Raw genomic sequence first — 25,654 nt, 5'->3', positions numbered from 1 at the left:
AGACAACACAGCCATACAACCCTATTTCCTTGCCCAAACACAAACTGAACTGGGACAGAAGGGTCAGGGAAAAAGTTGTGCCTGTCTGTCCTTCCTTTAAAGTGGTGTGCATAGTATGCATGCTCAATTTCTCCAGCATTCTCCATATTCTAGCAGTATTACAGCAAAAGATTCAAATGGGTACAAGAAATAATTATTTGATTCAACCACGTTCAATAAGTCCAGACATGCTCTGAGTGGAAACAACTTACAATTCAGAGCCAAACCACACTTAACATTAAATGTGCCTTAAATGTGCCTTTGCATTTACATGTGTAGGTTGCTTTATTAAAAAGTTGGATTTTTTAAAAATGCAAATTGCATCACCTGGAGCAAATATATAATGGGATCAGAGCAGGCCTGGAGAGGGAATTTAACCCTTCCCCATCCTGTCATGGCCCCTGCAGTGGTCCTGAGGAACCTCCTTTCTCCAAATGTGTTGTTTGCATTAGAAGGAAATTCTCCCCAAAAACAAACAGAGGTTTTTTCTTCAGGATTGCAGCAGATAAGGAAAGAGCTAAATTCCCACTCCAGGGATGCTCTGATCCTGTTACTTCCCATCTCACCCCCCCCCAGCTGATCCAGTTTGCATTTTTAAAAGCCTCCATGTTAGATCCATAGGTGCACTTGAGGCCTCTGGGTCCCAAGAATTTGTCTCTGGGTGTTTCAAAGGCAGTTGTATATATACCTCTTTCCCCTTCTTTTAATGAGACAGTCATCCCCATCCAGTGCCAAGCCACAATTTGGCTTTTGGTCCATCACTGAAAAAGCATGCCAAGTCCTGCATGCAGCACTGGATGCGCACAACCAGCCAAGGACACTGCACCCGTTAAGCAGATCTTCAGTGGTGCCATTTTATCAGCTGTTGAATTCTCTGTGTGTTTTGTTGTGTGTGTGGACAGGCGCTGTTTGGTTATGTTCATCATCAGGTGCCAAAGTCTTGGGCTGGCCCTACAACCAGATCACCACAGAAGACTTTTCTGATGTCTCCTGCACTGTGGCTATCAGAGTCAGTTCCCAGATTGCCCCACATTAAAGAGTGGCAGTTGGAACATCTGAGGATGGGGGGGAGGGAGGCTTCTAACCCTTTGCTCCCTCAGCACCTCTTACATCTGCCACCACAGCCAGAAGCTGTGAGCGTCATAAGCAGCCCAGTAAGGAAGGCCTAGCCTGGGAGGAGCTAACCCCTAGCTGCTTCGACAGCAGGTCACCTTCGAGCTGTCAATATTTTAGAGAGGGATTCAAGGGCATATCGGAAAGTTAGGTTTCCAGTGGATAAAAGTGTTTTATCACCCTGACACAACAAATTTGCTTAAAAAAAAAAAGGCCTTTTAATGGGTAGAGAAGTGATGAGGAAATGCACTGAAAAGTGTGGAATGAATGAATGACTAATGAGAAGACGCAGAACCACTGGACAAGCAAATCAGGATGAATTCAAGAGGAATGCTCATTGTCATATTACCTCCTCACAAACAAATCAGACAAAACAAATGCTTATTAAATGCCAGGCATGGTCTAATCTGCGGGTAAGCTTTGTGTAAGCAAACCAAGATGAATGCTCCATAACAGGTCTGGAGGAGTCCTTATACAAACCTTTGCTCCACCCTAGTAACTATTGTCCATTTTATTGTATTTTAAATACATTATTAGCCGCCATGAGAAATTTGGTTAGTAGGCAGGCTATAAATATGCCAAAATAAATAAATAAGCCCATGAGGCAGTCTGTTCCTATTACAAGCACAGATGGGAGAAAGTGATGTTGAAAGTGACTTGCCCAAGGTCACCTCTAGACTGTTCAAGACTCGAGGTGCTCCCAGCTCTGCCTGTTACTCCACACAGTTCCACTTCCTGCCAAGTACGGCCTGCACGTTTTTGGCCTCATCCTAAATTCTCAAGGCCCTATCAGAGTTGGAAATATTACTGACCCTGAGGCAGGATCTTCCATACGTGAATCCTCTGCCAGGTGAGCTCCTCAAATCCAGGTCAGGTTGCCCCATGGGAATGGAGCATTAACTCGGGCTGAGCCAAAACTGCTCTTATATTGTCATTACACACACACAGTTTTTTCAACGTGTTGTCAGTGACTGCTTGAAAACATCAACTGCAAACTCCAGTTCATGGAGAATATGGGCACACAGGTGCAGGGGGAAGCACAGAGATTTCAGTAGGGGAGGGGGTATGATTCACAGCATGGTTCAAAATGGGATTTAAATTGCAAAAGAAACCCCAAAACCTAGTATATTTTAAGGGCATTTCAAATGACCTGCTTACTGAGCCTTCATCCTACAGGGAGATCAGCCGACATTGGCTATTTAATAAGTATTCACTCTGATTTGTTTGCAGGGAGGTTAGACGACGTTAAGACAAGCAAGCGTTATCCCACACATTACAGTGTATTCTCCTGTCACTTTCCTTATCTCAAAAATCCGATCTTTGGGGGAAGTGGGTTTATTGCACCAGACCTCCTAAGCAACTATAATTGCGCATCCTGAATTTGCAAGGATGTGACTGAATCTCACCTGAAAACAGCAATAGTCTGGAACTGCCCCAAGAACATTTTGTTGTTAACAATGACAAACATCACATATGGTCTGCAAGATGGAGGTGAGGAGGGGATAACTGCCCCTTCCCCAACCTCCCCAAGCGCATCATTTGTAAGGCAGACTGAAAATATAATAAACAGAGCCTTACAATACAACCTAGTGAGTATCTGAACTGGAAAGGAAGGGTGCTATATTTAGGCTGATATGTGGTCAGGGTCCTGGATCAGGCAGAGGCCATGTGGCAGGATCCTATGAGACACTGCAAACTCCAGAGAGAAACTTTGGTCAAGGGCTTGAGCATGCTCAGTGAGATACATGACTTCCCCTTTGAACAGCAGACACACATGCACACAAGCATACACACGGCATATCACAAGCTGGTTTTGAAGCTCCCTAAATTTTTTAAAGCAAGAAGCTGTGTAGTAGGGTTGGTATTAGCCCCACTGGGATAACTGCATAGTTCTCTAGACTGCTGCCCAACGAGGCAGGACAGAGTGCTGCAATGATGCAAGGTCATCACTTGCACCACCTGCAATGCACTGGGTCTGTGTGACCTTGCAGGACTGCGTTAGCGAAAGCATCCATGCAGGGGAGTACAAAGCTTTTGGATTCACCAAAATGTACACTCATAACATTCACAGACTGAAAATAAAATGGGCAGCATCACAATGCCTTTATACAGATCCATGGGGCAGATCCATTTTGAATATTGCTTGCTATACTGCCTGTCCTGCTTCAGAAAGGACATCATAGAGTGGTAAAATGTTCAGGAGAGGGCAAACAACAGAATCCATGGGGCTGGAGAATATTCTGTATGCTGAAGAGCTTAGGGCTTTTCAGTTTCAGGCAGAAAGGACTGGGGAGGGGGGATATAATGAAGATGATGTGTGAAGTAAACAGATAAAAGCAATAAGCTCCCCCTCCTGCAATACTAAAATTTGGGTTCACCCCCCCCCCAAAAAAAAAAACTGGCTCGGCAGCAGATTCAGAAGAAGCAAAAGAAAGCAGTTCACACAATTCATCATTAGCTTATGGGATATGCTGCCCCAATAATGTGGAAATGCCCACAAGCTTAGATGGCTTTCAAGGGGGATGAGACAACTCATGGGGTAGGCTCAGTCTTACAAAAGGCTACTAGTCATGATGGCTATGGCCAGCCTCCAGAATCAATGCAGTGTATCATTGAATACTAATCTCTGAAGGAAAAACAGCAGAGTAAGGGCTTTTTGCTTTCATGTCCTGCTTTGGGGCTTCTCCAAAGCATCTGGTGGGCCACTGTGAGAAGGACGAAGCTGGTCTGACCCAGCAGGGCTCTTCTCATGCTGCTATGCATTATTAATTAATCAATGAATCAACCAACCAACCAACCAATCAATTTTATTACACTTATATCTCATCTTTCTTCCAAGGAGCTCAGGATGATATCAAAGCATGGTTCTCTCCCTCACAATTTTATCCGCATAACAATCCTGTGAGGTAGGTTAGGCTGAGAAGCAATGATTTGCCCAAGATCACCCAGTGTGCTTCATGGTCAAATGGGGATTTGAAGCCTGGTCTTTCAGGTCCCAGTCTGACACTCTAACCACTTCACCACACTGGCTCTCAGTAGTAGTAGTAGTAGTAGTATACCTCACCTTTCCTCCAAAGAGCTCATACACAATCATCCCCCTCCCCATTTTTATCTTCACAATCCTGTAGGGAAGATTAGGCTGAGAGGCAGTGACTGGCCCAAGGTCATCCAGCAAGCTTCATGGGGGGGGGGAGCAAACACTCTAATCACTACACCACACATTATATGTATTTATTTATAAAAATATTTGTATATTGCTATTTAATTTTAAAACATTTAAGTGGTTTACAATAAGCAAAAACTACACAACCGTACAGTAAAACCCATTATATGTATGGAAACAAAGCATAACATGATGGGACGTGGCAAGGGACAACTCACTGGACTGGCACCCAAAAGGCCTGTTGGTCACTCATGACTAGGGTTGCCAGGTTCAGGGCCTGACACTGGTCCTGTATCTTTAGGAGAAGAGAAAGTCAGCCAAGTGCAGGTGTTCTTGCAACACTGTAAAGGGAAAAACCACAAGGTGGAATTCTCCCTTCCCCCTGCACAACTTTTAAAGATACAGAAGACCTCTTGGAGGCCGGAACTGGGCATGTTTAGCCTGGAGAAGAGAAGTCTGAGGGGAGATATGATAGCACTCTTCAAGTACATGAAGGTTGTCACATAGAGGAGGGCCGAGACCTCTTCTCGGTCATCCCAGAGTGCAGGACACGGAATAATGGGCTCAAGTTGCAGGATTTCGACTGGACATCAGGAATAACTTTCTAACTGTTAGAGCCATACCACAATGGAACCAATGACCTAGGGAGGTGGTGGGCTCTCTGACACTGGAGGCACTCAAGAGGCAGTTGGACAGCCACCTGTCGGGAATGCTTTGATTTGGATTCCTGCATTGAGCAGGGGGTTGGACTTGATGGCCTTATAGGCCCCTTCCAACTCTACTATTCTATGATTCTAAGATGACTCAGATAATAATGAAATTAAAACATTTAAAAAACATAAAGCAGTATAGTTTATGAACACCCCAGTCAATGTTTCAAAAAGGGATAAAACAGAAGCATGGAATGCTAAAACATTTTCAAAACCAGGGCAGTCCGAGTGTGGGCCCATTTTCCCCTCCCTGTCACCTTTTGGTTCCCGATCCATTTCCCTTATGTCACAGCTTCTCCCTGACTCCTGATGCCCTGAAAGGTTTTGCACGCGAGAGATGCAGGCATACTACAGCAGCAGAGGGAAGCCCTGGAGAGATGGAGAAGGAGGAAGTAGGAGGGAACCGATGATTAACTGAGCTCTACATTACCAGGGGCCTTCCCTTCCTATCTCATTTTCCCAAAACTTTTACTCATTCTTAAACACTTCAAATCAAACATAAACAAAAAGCTCTGCCTAATTTCCTGCCAATGATGAATGGAAAACCTCATCTTTCCCTTTTCACTCATCCCTTCCCTCAACCTCAGCTTTCCTCCTGACCTTTCTCTCTTTAAACCCAGTAGCCACATAGGATAAAAATAGGACACAGGTAGTTCTTTTTCCTAACCCAGTCTGCTCTGGCACATTAGACCCCGCAGAGTTGCTGGACAATTTGTGACTAGAAACCTGCAGCCAAGGAACTGGCGGATTAGTTTGAATCCCAGCCAAGCTGACAGATTTCCTTTCCCTCACACACCTAGACTGCAAACAATCTGTTTGCTTTGTTCCTTGAGCAGCTGAGATATTTGTGAACTTTTTGTGCCATCACACCAGCTCAGTCAATTGGAACCACCACAAGTTCAAAGTATAGAGTGCACCTTAGACTGTGTTCTCCACATATTCCATTCATTAAGAGGTCGTTCTAAGATGGAGGGCAGGAGATCCCTTACAGAAGAAGGAAGGCCATGGGTACCACAGGGTCTTCTGAGCTGTGTGAACACCAGCAGGGGTCTAAGGAGCCAAATCTATCTAGATTCAGCTTTGAATTCTCCCATTTCCTTAAATTCCTATTCCTTTTACCAAGGCCTCAGAAACGCATATTTGGAGGAAGAAAAATCAGTAAACAGCAGGTCATCTTATTCCAACTAGCAAGGTAAGCTTTGCTGAGAGTCTTCAGTTTCAACCCACTGCTATTCTTTCCCTCCTCCCCTCACTTCTCCACCCAAAAAAGCTGAGGCAGTGTAGACTTGCAAAAAAAGGGCAGCAATTTGCATCTGGATCAAGCCTATCCCACGGACAGAGACCATCTGGCCTGTAGAAGAAGGATTTCCTATGACTCCCTCACCAGAGCAGGCCTCACACTGAAAATGCGGTTTTAGCTGTGGCCAGCAATAAGGGTAAAGAAGAAGGGAGCAGCAGCAAGGGGTCCAAGAGGAATTCCCCATGATCATGGGTAACTGAGATAGGGGAACGTCAGCTTCTGAGGACAGCCACATACTTCTAATGCCCAGGGGCCCTACCAGGCCAATGTGGCTGATGACACCTCTAGGAAAGAGCAGCCAAAAGCAAAAACACAAGTTGACTCCACCATCACTTTTTATATAATCCAAAACCATTCTGAGGGCAAATATCAACTGGGAGCAGAGGAAGATTTATAACCAAACCAAACAAACAAACAAAGAAGGGCCCCAATCCAAACCAAGAACACATCTGCCCAGATGGTGGATGTTCACCCTGTTCTAGATGGGGTCACACTCCCCTTGAAGGAACAGGTTCGTAGTCTGGGAGTTCTTTTCGATCCTTCCTTGTCTCTTGAGGCGCAAGTGGCCTCGGTGGCAAGGAATGCGTTCCACCTCCTTCGGTTGGTAGCCCAGCTACGCCCCTATCTGGACAGGGATGACCTCACCTCAGTTGTTCATGCTCTGGTAACTTCTAGGCTGGATTACTGTAATGCGCTCTACGTAGGGCTGCCCTTGAAGACAGTTTGGAAGCTTCAGCTAGTGCAAAACGCAGCAGCCAGACTGCTGACGAGGACCAGCTGGTCAGCTCATATAACACCTGTTCTGGCCCGTTTGCACTGGCTACCTATTTGTTTCTGAGCCAGATTCAAGGTGCTGGTTTTGACCTATAAAGCCTTACATGGCGTGGGACATCAATATCTTGTGGAACGCCTCTCCCGCTATGAACCTACCCGGTCACTTCGCTCAGCATCTAAGGCCCTCCTCCGGGTACCAACCCATCGAGAAGCCCGGAGGACAGTTACTTGATCTACGGCCTTTTCTGTAGTGGCCCCCGAACTGTGGAACAGCCTCCCTGAAGAAGTACGCTTGGCGCCTACGCTTCTATCTTTTCGGCGCCAGGTTAAGACCTGGCTATGCTCCCAGGCATTTTAAGCGTTTATGTTATAATTTATATTTTTTATTTTTTATTTAGTTGCTGCTTGTGTTTATTGTTTGTTGTCTGATTTTATTGTTGATATTTTGTATTTTAATCTTTTTGTACACCGCCCAGAGAGCCACTCGCTATGGGCGGTCTATAAATGAAATAAATAAAATAAATAAATAAAAATTCTGAATAGGGGCACTGCATGGCTGCTTCTCCTTCAAAAGAAGAGTGACTGACTTAAGTATGCTTTTTAAAAAAACCAAAATATGAAACATGTCACATGCAGTGATTTTTCTGGACAGAGAAACCTGCTCCCAATATCAAAGGCCTCGATGGTGCCATGCTTCCGCAGGGATCATGGCATACATACACAGCTCTGGCTTTGTGTCCAAAGAAACACAACGGAGGTCTCCTCATGCGATACCTTGCAAGGATGATGTGAAGATGCAATCTGTATTTCCTGTTATTCCTCCTAAGAAAATGAATGGTGACTCTGCTAAGCTTTATGCCAACATCCTCAGCATTTCCGCAAGGGATCCTGGTAGACGTGTACAAAATATTTGTTTTCATATAAAAAAATTAAAGAAATGCTCTATATATTGGGTTCAGAATAAAGAATGTCAATACATGTAATATTTGGATAAGTATTATGGAATTGTACATCAAATTCTGAACTCAGGTATGAGACACCTCAAATTTGAGGTAAAGGCCAGTCCTTGTGATAACAAGAACCAAAAAGGCCTATGCAGCCCTCAGTGGAGGCTTCAAATAATGATCACCAGGACATCTTGGAAGAAAAGATCTGCATCGCTGCAAGACCTTTGTGACATGTTCAGAACAGTTTCTCTCTTGCATTTTGCTGAGGGTATAAACAGACCCTACCTGCTGTACTTCCAGGTACAAACCATATGAAAAAAGGGTAGTATGGCTTTGTTATGTTCCTACTTGTAGGCTACAGAGTCTGAAGAAGACGATAGGAAGCCACTGGGGATGCCCCAGAAACCTGGCTTGGCTGTAATCATCTCCAAAGAAATGGTTAATCTTCCTTGAGCAGAAGATTCCCACATTCAGCTCCAGCGCAGAAGTAACACTGCCCAATCTCCTAAACCATGGCTAGAATATTAGGAGTGCCTTGTGGACTTCCATGCTCCTCCCCAACTCTTGTGGATGAATCCCACAATCCCCTTCATTTTTGGTGCAAACTGTGGTTTGCACTGGGGCTTGCAAACCACACTTAACTTAAAGCACAGTTTGCAAGCCTACTTCTAACCATGTTTACAAATTGGAGCTAACCACAGTTAGAAAAAACAGTAGTGATACCCAAGGGAGAAGAGGAGGAGGAGGAAGAAGGGGGGCAGCACCAAAGTCATTAGGGTGATCCCACTTTCCTAACCGTGGTTGAAAAATTGGACAGCATTACATCTGCACTGAGCCTCTATGTTTGATATAGACTTACATACTCAAGAAAAAACTATTGCCAGGCTCATATGTTCAGGCCTGCTGATTTAGTTTCCTATAACTGGATCTTCCAGTCCAGCCTTGGAGAGCAGGTGAGGTTGGAGGCTTGCACTCAGCTTCACAGTCAAGACAGAAACGTGACCAAACAAGAAGAATAAAAACCACCACACACTGATGAAGTGACATTCACGATACTTTTCTTCTGCACAACAGCATGTCTTCTCCATGACCCAGGCCATTCAGTGACTTTGCTGAGCTGCACTTCCTGAGCAGCTGTGAAGAAAAAAACCAGAACCCCATTTTCTGAGTCATAAACCAGTGTGCAATGGTAAGAGCCACTCTGTGACGTTTTGCTGGGGCTCAGCATGGCCCATGAACTCAGTGCCAGGGGGAAATTAGAGATGCAGTGGCCACAACTTGCGCTGTAGGGACACACAGTCTTGTGCCATCACTGAGGTCAGATCAAGGTCAGGGATGGCTATGTAATCACCATTTTCTAATTATTACTACAATATTTAGTATCCTACACTTTCAATTCCAAAAGGGCTCCCAAAGTGGCTTACAAAACAATTAAAACGGCAGACCTCTCCAGACGTCCTTTTTATTGAGCATTCATGATGATTTGTGTTTATGATGTCATCAGAGCAGTTATACACGATTGCGATTTCAATGCCATTTGCGCTTGCAAACATTTCAGGCGATCAAACTGCTTTGCAACAGTCACACGTTTCCTGCTAAAATCCTAGAACTTTTCATACCACAAATGTTCCGTTTGTTTGTTTTGTTCCACTTTTGTTGTGCTATGGTGCAATAGTGCCCCTCCAGACAGCAAAATGCAATATCATCAGGGAAGCATCACAGAAACTAATAAAGTGGAATGATGTATGGACAGTCCAGTATAAATCCATCACTAACACACTATGCATCAATTACATGTTGCAGAATACACACAAACACACACATTTGGAGGGGTCCTGTATAAAGCAAACAAAGATTCTTAAAACACAATGTTTTATGTACTGCAGTTGTGATTTTCCACGCTGAGTATAGAAGCCCAGTATCTATTAGGGATGGGGGAGAGACTCGATTCAGTTCATATTTAAAACCAATTATATCAAATTTCGCACTTTCCTATACAATATAAAAACACCACCATCCTTAAAATTTGCACTTATCCGAATTTTGTGATGCAGTTCTCCAACCAAATAATGTTTACAAAAATGCAAATATTAGGGGAAAGTATGCATAAAATGATTATATTAGTAAAAATAACATCCAAAAATACATTATATTAGTGGAAATTGCTTGACAAAATGTGTTCATTAGTCAAAACTGCATACAAAACTTGAACTAAAACGCTGAGGAAGTTTCATGAGGATTTTGAGGAACTGAATTTAAGACTGGAAAAATGAGAAACTGAAAGAACGGCAACTGATAGATCCTTCCGTCCCTTTAGTCTATGTACCGTGGCCTGCCGGGTGCCTGACAGACTACTTACTCCACAGTTGCAGACACAGAGCAAAAACAAATTTATCAACCTCCTGATGGGTTGCAACATATGGCTGCATTTGTCCTGGTGGGTCAGAAATCAGGTCAGCTAATGCAGCAGTGAACCACTCCTTCAAGATGGGGTTCCCGTAGCATCACTCTGCAGCCCTCCCAGGTACCCTGCAAAACCAGGGCTGCATTGCCTCATGGGGGAACCTTCCAGGGGCTGCACACCAGGGCTGGCAGTACCAAGGGCAAAAAGGGGGTGGAGTAATGGATGCATCTCTTGCCTTTCTACAATAGGCTGATTTATTTATTTATTTATTTATTTTATATCCCGCCCTTCCCCCCAGAAGGAGCCCAGCCATGCAAAAAAACCGGAGGTTTCTACACACGCACATCACCATCCAGGCAAGCAAGAGGCATTGTCACAGCTCAAGGACACATTTCAGCCAGGCAAAAGCACTTGAAGAGTGTGCCAAGCAGGACCAGTGAGGGGTGTGGCCTGGGGAAGAATCCCAAGGGGAAAGTCCCAAGGAATATAGAGGGGGGGGGCTGCTTTTGGCCTCCAGGCCTGGAGATCCCTACCCCCTGCTAAACAATAGCCAGAGCACTCAAAGCCCTTGCCAGAGAAGAACATATGATACTTAGGTCACATTCCCACCAAACATTTAAAGTGCTCTCGTTCCACTTTAAACAGTCATGGCTTTCCCCAAAGAATCCTGGGAAGTGCCATTTGATAAGATTGCTGCGTGTTGTTAGGAGACCGCTCAAAGAGCTACAATTCCCAGCACCCTTAACAAACTACAGTTCCAGGAACTGTTTAAAGTGGGGCAAGTGTGCTTTAAATGTATAGTGAGGATGTGAGTAACTTGAAAAAGCTTGTGAGGCTCTATGAGGAGTACAAGAGTTACACACACATTCCAGCTTGACAAGGGGAAGACTTTGCAGTTGTACTGAGAGACAGGAGAGATGAGGAGATGGCATGGTGTAGTCTGGAAATGAACTTAGCTGCCAAACATATAACTAATGAAATGGTGTTTTACACTGAAGCAAGCTAGCAAGTTTAAAGAAGGGTCAAGCTTTTGCATTTCACAGAACTCTTTAACAAGCAAACGGAACCTTCAGAGGCCCCAAAAGTTGTCTCCCTTCCTTTATAAAAGCTTACTGCGGTCTTCTGACTTCTGAATGCTCATTTTACCTGAAGAAAAGTTATGTGGAATTCAGAAGCTTGCCCACTTCTGAGACCTGCAGGTTGATCCATTATAAGAAATGCCATCTCTCTTATTCAGAATGTCCATTTCTCTGGCACGAACATAGCTATCAACATACTGAAAACTGGCAAAGCAGAAGAGGGAACTTCAGTGATGTAACTGAGAAGAGACAGTCAAGTACAAAGTACCATAATAACATGAAGGAGTTCCAGAAGAATGCATTATCCAATTCAGTCCACGGGAACCTGAAGCACACGCGTGGGGGCCTTCTCCAGGGCGGCGAGCTCTACGGTGCCACCCAGTGGCTCCCTTCAAAAATTCAACCTGCCCCCTCTTAAAAAACCAGCCACCTAAGCAACCGCCAGCGTCACTTTCCATCATCTGAGTAATCCAAAACTTCCCGCTAAATATTTTCTTGGAGGAGTGGCGGTGACCCCCACCCTCCCACCTTTGCTGTCTCTCTCTCAAGCTGGAATTATTAGGCAATGAACACCCCACCCTGGCACAGCTAACTCGAAACCACAGGCTGTTGTCTGTCACGCCCCTTTGGCAGCTGGGACAGGAAAAGCAGGGGGAGAGCCGAGTGGGGGAAGTGGGGTGAGCTTTAAATACCAGCCAGATGGGCCGGGAGCCGCAGGCTGAACTGGCAGGAGACGCCTAGAGAGCAACGCGGAGCAAGGTGAGCCAAAACAAAATTAAAATTAGGAAGATTGCTAACCCTTACGGCAGCAAACTAAGCCCTGCCCAGATCCGATGGAGAATCCCTTTCCCCTCTCAAGATTTCCAGCCCTGTTCACCCACTGAAATTCCAACAAAGGCTTCCCCTTGTCCCAGCCCTTATTTTACCCTCTTTTCTGTGGTGCCATAGAAACCTTAGGCATTTGAAGTCCTTGTTAGGCCTGGCCTATCATCACCCTCCTGTTTTCTTTGCCTTGCTAAGGCTTCCCCCTTTCAATCCACTGTCCCAGCCCAGGAGGGAGGTATATATATTTACCCGTAAGGACAGGAGGAAGCCACGGCAAAGCTCTGATTGCATCCAAGGTGGAGGAATCCCTGTGGTCCTCCCTATGCCCCATCTCCCTCCGTTCCAATTAATCCCTCTCTTCATCCATCCCTTATTTTTGACTCTGCCCAAGCCACAGAACTGAGACACAAAGAGCTTTGTTGAGGCAGGATGGGAGAACTCCCTTCGCCTCTCTTCCTTCTGGAATGACAGTAGCCTACTGCTCCCCTAGTCCAGCTCTCCCAGCATGTGGCCCTCTACCGGATGATCTTTCCACCCCTCTTCCTGCAGCACCCTCTTCTGAAATAACACACATTCTCTCTCTCTCTCTCCCTCTGCTTTTCAGGTCACATTGGAGTCGCTTCTCTCCTCCTCTTCTCTGGAAACAAAAATGGACTCAGCTAAAGCGCATGGATTCCTGACAGCCAGCTTCCTCCTCCTCCTTGCTTTCCTGGGGGATCCCACAGCAGCCTGCTCCTGTGCCCCTCGGCACCCCCAGTCTGCATACTGCTATGCTGATGTCGGTGAGTCTCTGGATCTTGTGAAAGTCAATGCGTGCTGCCCCCCTCCCGGCACTCTTAACTCATCACCGCTTCCCCTTTGAATCCTAATGGTCTCCCCGTCCCTATATCAGGGGTGGGGAGCCTCAGGCCTGGGACCCTCCTGGCCTCTCCATCTAGCTCTCAATGCTCTTCCCAGGGCCGCACACTCCTCCCCATCAGCCTTGTTCCATCCAGTCCTCGAGTGCTTTTGTGTGGCTGGAGTGTATCCTTGAACTGTAATAATCCCTCTTGCTTGCCTGGATGGGTGTGGGTGTAGAGCGTAGCTAGAATACAGCCTACTGCACCAAGCTAAGCGTCACGTCCATTGCTCCACCCACTTCTGCATCTAGCCCCACCTACCACAGGCATGCATTCCCCCCCACCCCACAAAGGGTTGCTCATGAGGGAATGTGGCCCTTGGGCTGAAAAGGCTTCTCCACTCCTGCCCTAGATTTGCCCTTTGCATCACTCCCATTGTGATTCACCACCACCTCCCCACAAGCTTGCAGACAGCCAATTGCCTGGTGGCCTGTGGCAACGAAGTGCTTTCAAGAGACCAGCGTTTTTATAAAAGGGAAGACCGTTGCTCTTTAATGTGTCTTATGTGACATTAGGCTGTAGGCAGGACACAAAGGTACAGGTGGGGGAAACTGGCTAGTACATATGCTGGCATGCCTGCATGTCCCCTTCCTGTGTGTCTATCACACACCATCATTTAAAGGGCTTTGCGGTGTATTAATGTCAATTAAGTATTCAGACTTACAGGAGCGGGTTCTGAAGGGTTGTTTGAAGTCGCTAGAAATGCTTTTACTCCAGATCACTTCCCAAGGGTGAATACGTAGAACCAGAAGAAATGCCCATCATCTCAGCTTGCCTATAGCAAATGAACTTATGGGGGCTTCCAGACCATTGCTATTTTGGGGTGGGATTCAACCAGATACCAGCAAATTCAGGTTGCACCATTAAAGCTGATTGGGAGGTCTTGTGCAAAACCCCCAAAAGTTCAGACTTTTTGCGATGAGGAAAATAAATAGGAAAAGCACTGGAAAAGTGTGGGATAATGCAAACAAATGCTCATTGAATAGCCAGCATCATCTAATCTCCCTATAAACAAATCAGGATCAATTCTCAATAAAGAGGTTGTCTGACCAGACTGCCACCAAAACAAAACAAAACTTATGGCAGGGCTCCTGTGCCTTTAATAACTACCTGGAAAAAAGGTGTGCCTTTCTCCAACATTTCATCTCTATGCCAGGAAAAGTGTCACTTGCTAAATTTCTGCAAGTCAGATGGCTGTTAAAGGCACAGGAACCAAAACACCTCACACACACACAGTTGGCAGTCCAAATGGAAACTTGCTCATGTATCATGGTCTGCTGAGGTTTTATCCTCTCTGGCCAGTTCTGGAACTGTTTCGTTCCTTAGGCTCGCTAACACCCCTTTAAAAGTGCTTCAAAAGCAGTTTTAAGCCCTGCAGTGGCAAGCGATAAGAAAATATATGCCCTGCAGTGCCCCCTGATGGTGTTATGTGATGCGGTTTATATTCCCTCAAGTTGCTGTAAACCGCCCAGAGAGCTTCGGCTATGGGGCGGTATACAAGTGCAATAAATAAATAATAAATAAATAAACAAACAAACAAACAAATAAATATATACTGTATTTACAAGGCTTGATCTACCATATAACTAGAATTTTGCAATTTAAAATTTTCCAAAATCCATTACTAGAAAACCTGTTGCTGAAATAAATTAGGCAAATGGTCACAATAGGTTTGAGTCTAATCGGTAAAATTTGCCTCTTGATTTCCCCCCCCTTTTTTAAAGATTTATAAGATAAAATTCCGGGCCTCGTTTTATTTTACTATTTGTTCTAAAGTTTGAGTGTTTAAAATTAAAAATGAAGGAAGACGGTTGGGATTGAGGAAGGGGGATCAGGACTCATATAACACTGAGGTGGGGAGGGAGGGTGAAATAGATGGGAAAGAGATGGGGAGGGCAATGGGAAGTACTGGGACATACACAAGGTGAATAAGTCCTACCCCTGATTACTAAAGCCCCATCAAGATTCCCTCTAAGCTTTTAGCGGGGCACCTACATATCTTTAGGACTTTTTTGTGTGGGTGGCAATCATGAGGACTAGAAGCAAATCCTTTTTAAAAAAAGTCAAGCATCACCTGTCAGGATCCTAAGGCCCCATGCAGGGAAACACCACCAGTGTAACTGTTATTTGGTTTGCATGTATATTATTAATATGCCACCAGTAAATAGTAACTGCAGTCATAGAAACCTGCCCTATATCCGGTCAGACTATTTGCCCATCTAGTCCTGTGTTGTCTACTCTGGCCCAGGCAGTGGATCTCCCAAGGTCTCAGGCAAAAAGGGAGGTCCTTCCCTGACCCTTTTAAAGTGGAGATGCCAGAGACTGAACATAGGACCTTCTGCATGCAAATCATGTGCTCTGCCACTGAGCTATATTGTCCCTCCGAAGAGCTAATCAGATGAGAGGAGCTAACTACACCCAAAGATAGGCCTCATCAGCACAGTAGTAGTAGTTGTAGTTAAGTCCTCTTTGCTTGTCGCCTCGCAACACAGCAGAACATTCAGAAACGTGGTGGCACACAGCATGAAAGGGGGGGAGAGAAGGCGGCCCATCTCAGCACTTCTCTCAGAGGCAGAGAGAAGGAAAAGTGCAGAAAGACAACCACTCACGTAAGAGGGGGTTGGGGGGGATGCTTCTCTGCATTTCTCCTCTCATCCAAGCTTCTCTGGACTGGTTCACACATGCAAGTGTATTGCTTGATTTCATTGCACACTGTAACTGTACACTCATCAACTGGCAGCTGAATATGTGAACCAACTCCATTGAAAACCATTGGCCCTGCAGGTGAAACGGATGTTCTTGTCAGCAGTGTTAGATCTGTTATGGCCCAGTTCACTCATGCGAGTCACAATTTACTGAGCTGGCATCTGCAAAACAGCTTCCCTGGTTGGACAAGAGGGAGAAGCTCACAGTGGGATTTCCATTTGGAGACCAATCAACACCCTTTGGGGGAAATTATGGGAACAGCCCACATCTCACTTTGCCCAGTCCAAGTTAGGGAGAAAGAAAGGCAAGGGTTGCATTTCCTAGCATATGAATGACCAAAATGAACAGCTGTAGACTAATCTTCAGCGAATGTTAAAACACAAGTGGCACTGCAACTCCTGTGCATGAACACCACTGCAGAGAAACTGCATGGTGGGTTTGCTTGGACCCTGAAAAGAGTCACCAACTACGGAAAATGTTCTTGTTCTGGTAGGCTTTTGTTTTGTGAGGCGGACACTGTTTTTATCATTGGGTTTTAACTGTTGCAATTATCTCCTTTATTGTTGTTATCGTTGTTTTTAGTGGAGTTGCAATGTTTATTGTCATAGGCTGCCCTAAGTGGTATATTTGCACTCCAAAAGCAACGTATGTGTAAATAAATAAAAGATCACAGTCCACTCTTCGCACTCTGTAGCCATGCAGATTTCAAGATCCCATGGCCTTAAGTCAAAGACGGCCAACGTGGTACCTTCTGGATGTTGTTGGACTCCAACTCCCATCAGCCTCAGCCAGTATGGGCAATACTCAAAGATGATGGGAGCTGTAGTCTGAAACATCTGCAAGGCAGCTCTGTCTTAAGTGCAAGGGGAGGCAGTCCTGGTAACAGTCTGCCTTCAAAACTCAGGCTCTCTAACAATAGAAGGAGAATATCATTTTACAGGAAAATCAAGTACAAGGATGGGGAACCTGGGGCCCTCCAGATGTGGCCAGATTCCAACTCCCATCAGCCTCAGCCAGCAGAGCCAATAGTTAGGGATGATGGCAGTAGTAGCCCATAGACTTCTGGAGGGGTACAGGTTCCCTACCCCAGACTTTGTGAGAACAACAGGCGTGGATGTAACTCTGAGGCTCCAAAACAGAAGAATCAGAGCAGAAACCTGAGCCCAGATCAGAAGAACCCCAGGCACCATTAACCATCCCTCCTTTACTGTAACATAATGGGAGAGAGGCATGGGAAAGTCAGTGTTGGAAACCAGAGAGCTGGGTAGAAAGGAAGAAAAACATATGACCCACCATCTCTTTTTTGCAGTCATCAGGGGTAAATTTGTGGGAGTCAGCAAGCAGCTTGTGAACATCTCCGTAGGAGAACCTGTGTGGTGGGTGCGCCATGAGATCAAAAACACCAAGGTAAGCACCTCCCCGCTACTAAACATATCAGGAGACCCACCAATGGAAGTCTGTATAGCTGCCATTGAAGGGTGTCCTGGTGGGTGGGAAATGACATCTCCCGGTCGACAATCCTTCTTGGATCCCCCATATCGGCAGGAGGCAGCAGCCAAGTGCTCCTTCTCCTCCATAGCTCCTTCCCTCCTCCCCTAAAGGTGCCACCTTTGCTCAACCTAGAATAGCCAGAAGCTTCCCACAGAAAGCTAGCACTTCGGCTATATTCCTTGCAACTTTCATCACAGGGATAAGAATACCCAGGCTCTGTGCTCCCGTCCCATACATATTCTCTGAACAGCTGTTGTTTTCTTTCCTTTGTTGCTCACTTCCCACTCCCTGTGGCCAGGGTGGGGATCCTCAGGCTTGGGAGCCAAGAGCCACCTCCAGGCCTATATATATCTGGCCCTCAGAACGCTCCCCAGGCCACACCCCTCAATGGCCCTGCTTCACACTCTGGTTGCGTTTGCCTGGCTGGAAGGTGTCCTTGAACTCTGATAACGCCTCTTGTTCGTCTTGATTGAGGATTGTGCGTAGAAACGAACCAACTGTTCAAAGGCATCATTTACATTGCTACGGCCACTTTTGCCTCTGGCTCCACCACCACGGGCATGTGGCCCTTGGAAAGTTTCCCAGAAGGGAATGTGGCCCTCCGACTGAGAAAGGTTCCCTGCTTCTGAACTATAGGAATGACTAAACGTTCTCCCCACTGCCAATGCTTTTGCAACATACTGAGACAGGAGTTCTTTACTTCCTTAGCAATTGCTCACATGAAGAAGCTCTTCTCTGTGTGCCTCCCGAAACACTAGACTGGAGGGCGGTAACAAGAGAACGGGCCTTTTCAGTAGAGGCCCCCTGCTTATGGAATGCTCTCCCCAAGCAAGCTTGTCTAGCACCAACCTTGACATCGTTCCACCCTCAGGGGTTAAATGCTGCCACGACTGATGGCAGTTTGGGGGTCAAGTCTGTGTTTGGGGAATGGATGGATCTGTTCTTAAAATAATTACACCATGTATTATATTTTTGTAAGCCTCTGTGAGATTTTTGTGGAAAGAATCAGTTAATTAATCAATCAAACAATCTACACATTCTGGGGAAAACATGTGGTAGTCCTTCTGGGACTACACAACTTCAGAATGCAGGTGCAGGATTGCAAGACTGGATACCCCTCCATATAAAATTAAAATATCTGTGCCTGTGGGCAACTAACATATCAGGAGGAGGGTAGTATCCTAGCTTAATCTCTAGTGTGGAACCTTTCCATGTCCAGGGAGTGCTGCATGTTAGAAAGCATTCAAACTCGCAATGCCACACCTGCATTCTGAAATTATACAGTCCGGGAGAGCTATAGCAGGTGCTTTTTAATAAGCATGCCTATCAGCTCTAAGAAACATGTCTGCAAGAGAGGCATCCCTCCAAACGCATGTTTCAAAAGAACATCAATACCACACAAAATGTATTTGTGTGTCCGTCATACCTGAACACTGCAACTCAGGAACTCTGCATTTGTCTTATTATTTTAATCTTCCTCTGTGAGCTAAATTCATATCCCAACCTACTCCTTAGTAGGTACATTTTTCATATCTTATTTATGTTCAAATCAAGCTTGTCACTCTAATTTCCATTTTAGATAGGTGGGTGAAACAGAAGCTGAGATATAAAGACTGGCACAGGGAGCTTAAGTTAGAAGTAACATTTGAACTTGTGACTCCCAGGTCCAGAGACAGCTGATGTCATTAACGGCTTCTGCTAGAACCAGCCAGGATTTCTCATCGTAGTACACAGGGACACAGGGAGCTGTCTTATGCCGAATCAGACTGATTGGTCCATCTAGATCAGTGTTTACATTGGCTGGCAGTGGCTCTCTAGGGTTTCAGACAGGGGATGCTCCCAGCCCTGCCTGGAGATGAACATGGGACATGCAAGCATATGCTCTGCCACTGAGCTATGGCCTCTGCCCCACGCCTGTAAGAGTGGGGAAGAGCCCCGGCCCCACTCATGTCCCTAATACTGCTCCCTCCCTGGTCACTAAACCACTTTCCTCTCTCTCTCTCTCTGCACAGGTGTACAAGGGCCCCGAGGAGATGCAAGATGTCCGTTTCCTCCACACCCCTGCCATGGAAAGTGTCTGTGGCTACGAACACAAGGGGCCTCTCAAAGGAGAAGAGTATGTCATTGCAGGTATGGAGTGCCACCTTTTGCCAGGGAGCATTTGGGGCAAACGAAAACCCAGATATACTTTTGTGCCTTAATCCTGAGCAATGAACTCTCTGTTCATAGCCATTCAAGCACAGCATGTATTTGTCAAGAGGAGAGGCATGTCATCGAGGCCTAGATGTGTGGGGACTGGGTGTGGTTCTCAATGTCTAAACTTGTAGCCCTGTACCCCACTTTCCTGGGAGTATGCCCCATTGAGTATTATGGGACTTCTGAGTAGACATGTATAGGATTGCACTGTAAGACAATGTAACACCTGATGTCCCTGAAATAAAAAGGACATCTGGAGGGGCCCTTGTATTGTTAATCTGGAATATTTTAACCCCAGTTTTATCAAAGAGGCTCAGGCTTTGTCTAAACAAACAGCTTAATATATACTACAAAAAAAATCAGTTGCTACAGACCGCATACTAGGATCTCATGGAGGAGGCTAGGGTAGGCCAGAACTCTTCTCCCCAACAGCTCCCCCCCCATGTGCAGCAAGTGAGGAGTTGCTGTTTTAAATGAACAAGCATTCAAAAATGTGATCCCCCCTACAGTCTAAAGTGACATAACCCAGAAACAGTTTTATCTCACAGTGAGCAGCTTGCCGAGGCTGGCCTCAAAGCTGCTTATGACAAATAATGCAAACAATATGTTTTCAGCTCTAAATGGCCAAAGAACAAAACAAAACACAGCATGCCTTAGTGAAAAGGCAGTTTAATAACAGAACAAACCTCCTAGGAAACTAGTGAAATCACTTTTCTTCCCAGAGATACTTTAGCTCTATGTCATGATGGCAAAGAAATGCAAGAAAAGGAACACATAATGAGGTTTTGGGCATGAAATTCAACCTGCAAAGAATCTCAGCTTTCACTTAGTTAAAAAGAAGCAAGTTTCTAGTCCTTATTGCTTTTAAAGATCTGTTTGAAACTGTATGGCAATGCTGGCTGAAATCTCAAAAAACAAGGGGAATGCTGAATAGGATGTCCAGGGATAGGGGGTTAGGACCTCATACGGCTTCCTAGCCCCATCTATAACTGGCAAAATTGAATAAATTGTACAAAACTGCATAAATTATGCAAAATTGCTCTATTTGCACTATTTATTCAGGTCATACAATTCCGTTTGGGGCATGGAATATGTATTGCCCAAAGACAGAAGTTTGATTTCTCTCTCTCTCTCTCTCTCTCTCTCTCTCTCTCTCTCTCTCTCTCACACACACACACACACACACACACACACACACACACACACGCGCACAAGCACAAGCACAAGGGCAGAGTACATTCAGCCCTGCTTCAGGTTATGAAGATATGCAACATCATCAATAAACATTCAAGCCTCTGTCTCAGCAGCTATGTCTATGGGGGGCAGACGGAATGACACACCAGTCTCAGCCCTGAGTTTAACTGGTCAAGGACAAGCCATTGTGAACAAGCCCCTCAGCTTCACCTTGTCCATGTTCACATTTGCTTTTCTATCTCTTTCTTACCTCCAACAGGCATGCTGGAAGGCGATCGTGTCATGATCACAGCTTGCTCCTTCATCCAGCCGTGGGCTCTGCTCTCTCTTGCACAGAAACGAGGCCTGAGTTCAGACTACAGCAAGGGATGCAACTGCACAGTAAGTGCCTGGCCAATAGGAGACGCTGTGTCACAGGAGCCCAGGGCAGCTACAGTAGTTAAGAGGCCATATGCTTGCAGGGAGATCCACAAGGGGGCAGGGCCCACCAGGAAAAACATAATGCCCCCACCGAGGAGTTCCATATAGCTTGAAAGCCATCATCATCTGACCTTAGCTGAAAATGGTCCAAGGAAAGATGCCATTCCTTTACTATGGTTTCGTATTAGGGTTGGCACAGTCATTGCAGCTGATATGGAACAGGGGAAAGGAAGCTGGGTGCCTTGCAATGAGGCAGCCAGACATAGTAAGAACTTGTGTTTGTGCTTTCTGTGGCCATGTGGTCACAGTGGTGGCAGAGGGGGTAACTATAGCATGATTGCAAGATGGAGATCCATGTCTTGTAGGAGGGCCCAGAAGGCCCCAGTGCTGCAGAGATCCTGGCACTGTTTTTTAACAGGAGGCATATTTTAAACTGAGCAAGGACTGAAGGGTCAGGAACACTGGCTCCCCTCCTTTACGCACTCCTACATGATTTAGGATACGGGCAAAGGGCTCCATAACCCCCTTCTCTCCTTGAGAACAGCAACAGAGGCTTTGGCAATGCCTCTCTCCTTAAAACTTCCCTCAGCTGCTCTCTCCCATTTACCTGTGTCTTGGCCAATGAATGAGGCTGAGTAGCTGTTCACATTGCAGAGGGAGGGGTACAATAAAGAGCCGTTTTCCTTTGCTGGTGCCAAAGAAAATGGCTATGAATTGTTAAGACTGGAGACCAAGGGTGCCACATGAGAAAATCTTGTGGGGCCAGACTGAGCCCCCAGGCTGCTGATTGCTTATCCTTAGATTAGAGCAAGGCAGAGCTGTTGGCTGGTGCCCATTGGGACTGGTAGGGCAGAAACCAGGGAGACCAACAGTAGGTGGCGCCACAGCCAATGACAGGCAGAGACACCCCCTGGACTGGTTGTTAAGTAAGAAGGGAGACAGGTGGGGCTGGCTGAAGGCAGAATGAGATTGGTGAGGCAGTGCCCCATTCACCCTTATGGACCAGGCCCCGCTGGTCAACAGATGTGGGGATGGATTGTTGTTATGATGCATGAACATCAGGATCTCTTTCCTCTCTAGCCCTGCCCTCATATCACTCTGTTGTTCTTTCTTTTAAAAAGATTGTGCCCTGCAATTCCATGCCATGCTCCATCACCTCCGACAATCAGTGCCTGTGGACAGATGGGATCATATCCCGGTTATGGGATGGCTTCCAGGCCAAACGCTTGGCCTGCCTACCCCGGGTTGAAAGCGCCGGCCTCTGCACCTGGCAATCACTGAGCACCCAGGGGCCAGGCTCCCTTCGCAAGGCTCACCTGAGACAGTGACATCTTCATGGACTCTGACAGAGCTGGTCCTCCTCCCCGTGAATAAGCCCCTCCCCCCTGGGTTGTCTCTTTTTAAATAAATGGCAGTTCCGAACTACCTACTCTGCACCCAATTGTCCTTCCTTATAATTTCTGCACTATTTCTGAATATTCAGCAGCAATGACTTCTGCAGAATCTGGAAAATCTTAAGCTTTCATTAAGAGCAAGCCTCTAGTTCTTTTTCTGGAGGGAAAACCAGAATACTCACAGAGAGTTTTCTGCAAAAGCTTTGGAGCCAAGAGAAGTTGCAGGAGGGGCTTCTCCAGTGGTTGGGGAGAGTATTCTTCATTCAGAAAGGGTATCTGAGTCCTTCCTACCATGACCCCAAACTTTCAGAAGCCCTGACACTAGCTGTGGGGACTTCCAGATGACCTGTTTATTGAGCATTCATCCTGCTTTGTTTACAAGTAGGGGTAGAAACATAGTCACTGTTCTGCCAGTTCCATTGTCTCCACCTCTCTCTTCTAAAAACAGGGGCATGCTATGCTGGTCTAACTCCGCCCCTTTTTACTATAAAACGTGGTGGGATCAGCTCAAGTGCGGGTGTTTGTTTTTTAATTCAGCTTCAAATAGATTTTGCAACTGAGCGGCAGATCAACCCATTCCCCCTCTAGGTGTGGCTAATGGAAACACTTTAATCTGGCGACTAGTGTGTTTACAGCCTAAGTTACATGATGTTGCATCAAAGCAAGCATTATCCCACACTTTCCAATCTTTGGGGGAAGCAGGCTTGTTGCACAAGGCTCTCAATCAACTACAATTGCACAACATGAGTTTGCCAGTATGTGCCTGAATTCCACCAGGAAACTGGGACATTCTGGAACTGGCCTTTCCCTTAAAAACCTGAAATGCCACCCCTGGCCCCACCATCTGTTTTAGATATTAATCATCAGCAACATGTGGCTTCCAAGCTGTTCAAATGTGACTCCTCGTGAGAACATGCTAGGCAGGTAACCACCAGGTTTTCCCTCATCCCTCCTCTATCTCCCACCAGGCGCTGTGGTCAAGAGAGCTTGCAAGGAGAAGCAAACAACAATGATGAAGCCAATCTCCAGGGTCTCAAGGGGGGGGAAACATTCCCTGCAGATTGGAGGGCTGAGCTTGAGGAGGAAGGATGGAGCAACTGCTTATAGCAATTGCCCGTTTGGGTTCCCCCCCCCCCCGTGCCTAAGAATTACACTAGGCAATGCACAAAGAGTTTTAAAATGAAACTCCCTGCCTGCAGCTCAGTATTTATTTATTTAAGGGCAAAAGGAAAAAGGAAGAGCGGAAAAGACGAAGAGATGTGAAATTGTGAATATTCGCACACAAGCATGCTTCACCGGTTGCTAGATGATGACAGCGGATTAAGTTCCAGGAGATGTTAAGGAAAGAGGAAAGACTAAAGCCCAAGATAAAGATTTTAAAGGCTTTTAAAAGGCAGAGAGAGGGAGCACGGCAAACATTCACAAGCAGTGTGGAAAAGTAAATGGATACTATAAATCAGGGATAGGAAACCTGCTGCCCTCCCAATATTGCTGGATTCTAACTCCCATAATCTCTGGCTGTTGGACATGATGGCAGGGGCTGATGGGAGATGGAGTCCAACAACATCTAGAGGGCCACAGGTTCCCTGTGCCCTGCTCCAACTACTGAATCAAATTAGATTGATCCATGTTCCAGACTGGGGTTAAAGGGATTTCTGGGTCTTAAAAGTTAAGTACTGCTAGTTTAAAAATCAATCCAGAATTTCATTCACCCAAAAGTGTGCATATAGCTTAGCAGCTGCATCAGACAACATAATCTACCTAAGATTTTGGGGTTGGTCTTATTCCCTTTTTTTAAAAAACTGACATCACAATATTGGTGTCTTGTAAGTAATATTGCTATTACAGGGACCCAATGAGACATGTTAGCTTTGAACAGCTCAGCCTAGACAAAGTCTTTGCCCAGGGCTTCATCTGAAGATGCCTGAGAAATTATTGCCTTGTTGACAATGGGTGTACCCATTGGCTGAAAAGGCACCGTAACAAACAAAACAGAGGAATTGGCAGAGAAGCCAGCTGGAGAAAAGGGTGGGGGGTGCTCATCAGGTTCCAAAGCGACCCAGGGGTATACAATGCTGGCCACTGGCAGCCTGCATGAAGTCTCTCTGGATTGGCCTGGAGCCTGGCCTTGTGGCCCTGTTTGGTCAGCAATCTTCAGTCAGCTGCTCCCCAGCACTAGCCCCAACCCTAGCCCATACGAACATAAGCAGAGCCCTGCTAGATGAGGCCAAAGGCCTGTCTAATCCAGCATCCTGTTCTCACAGTGGCCAACCAGATGCCTCTGGGAAGCCCACAAGCAAGACCTGAGTGCAAAAACACCCTCCCCACTTGTGATACCCAGCAATTGGTGTTCAGAGGCCTACTGGCTCCAACCACGGAGGTAGAACACAGCCATGGTGGCTAGTAGCCAAGTGCCCAGTTCCAGTAACAGCAAACACAAACCATGGCTCGGAAAACCCCAATCCAGGCCCTTATTCACACAGCATTAATCACAGTCTCTTGGCCAGGAAAATGTGCCTGTAGGACTACCGGATAAGGAGGAGGTGTAACCTATTTTGAATCTGGACGTGGTGGGATCTCATCCCATGTCATTTAAACCCAGCACACAATGCAAAGCAACCAACATTTAAACTCCCAATAGCCCCATTTGCAAATGGCAACGAGCCTCTCTGATCACTGAGTCAGAGGGTGCAAACTCCAGCACAAGAAGGAAGGAAGGAAGGAAGGAAGGAAGGAAGGAAGGAAGGAAGGAAGGAAGGAAGGAAGGAAGGAAGGAAGGAAGAATCCCAAGCACACTCCCACCCAACTCACCATCTCCTTGTGATTGGGGTAGTAGGTCTGGTCAATGAGCGGGAATTCTTCAGGTCCAAGTTTGCGATGCAGACGAACCATCTGGGCAAACTGTCAGAAGGACATTGCAGGTAAGAGAAGGAATGAGGAAGAAACCTTCCAAATCTGTTCTCAACTGGCTTCTGTTTTAACTCTCCCATTTGCCTCTTC

General features: G+C 46.1%; 2 protein-coding genes across 3 annotated transcripts in view; one reads left to right on the top strand and one right to left on the bottom strand.

Moving 5' to 3' along the window:
* SYN1 (synapsin I) overlaps positions 1-25,654 on the bottom strand; it is a 113,175-nt gene that overhangs the window by 40,961 nt on the left and 46,560 nt on the right. For both annotated transcript variants that reach the window (XM_061614447.1, XM_061614448.1), the window contains exon 5: positions 25,466-25,555. In XM_061614447.1, coding sequence (XP_061470431.1) covers positions 25,466-25,555 — 90 coding nt within the window. The remainder of the gene's footprint in view (positions 1-25,465; positions 25,556-25,654) is intronic.
* Positions 11,959-22,696, top strand: TIMP1 (TIMP metallopeptidase inhibitor 1). Its single transcript, XM_061614449.1, has 6 exons — positions 11,959-12,288; positions 12,959-13,136; positions 17,269-17,366; positions 19,463-19,580; positions 21,100-21,221; positions 22,382-22,696. The coding sequence occupies exons 2-6, from the start codon at positions 13,004-13,006 to the stop codon at positions 22,586-22,588; spliced, it is 678 nt and encodes a 225-aa protein (XP_061470433.1). The 5' UTR covers positions 11,959-12,288; positions 12,959-13,003; the 3' UTR covers positions 22,589-22,696.

This window comes from Rhineura floridana, chromosome 3 (genome assembly GCF_030035675.1).
Source record: "Rhineura floridana isolate rRhiFlo1 chromosome 3, rRhiFlo1.hap2, whole genome shotgun sequence".
NCBI classification, from domain to species: domain Eukaryota; kingdom Metazoa; phylum Chordata; class Lepidosauria; order Squamata; family Rhineuridae; genus Rhineura; species Rhineura floridana.
This window is presented reverse-complemented; position numbering and strand designations above follow the sequence as displayed.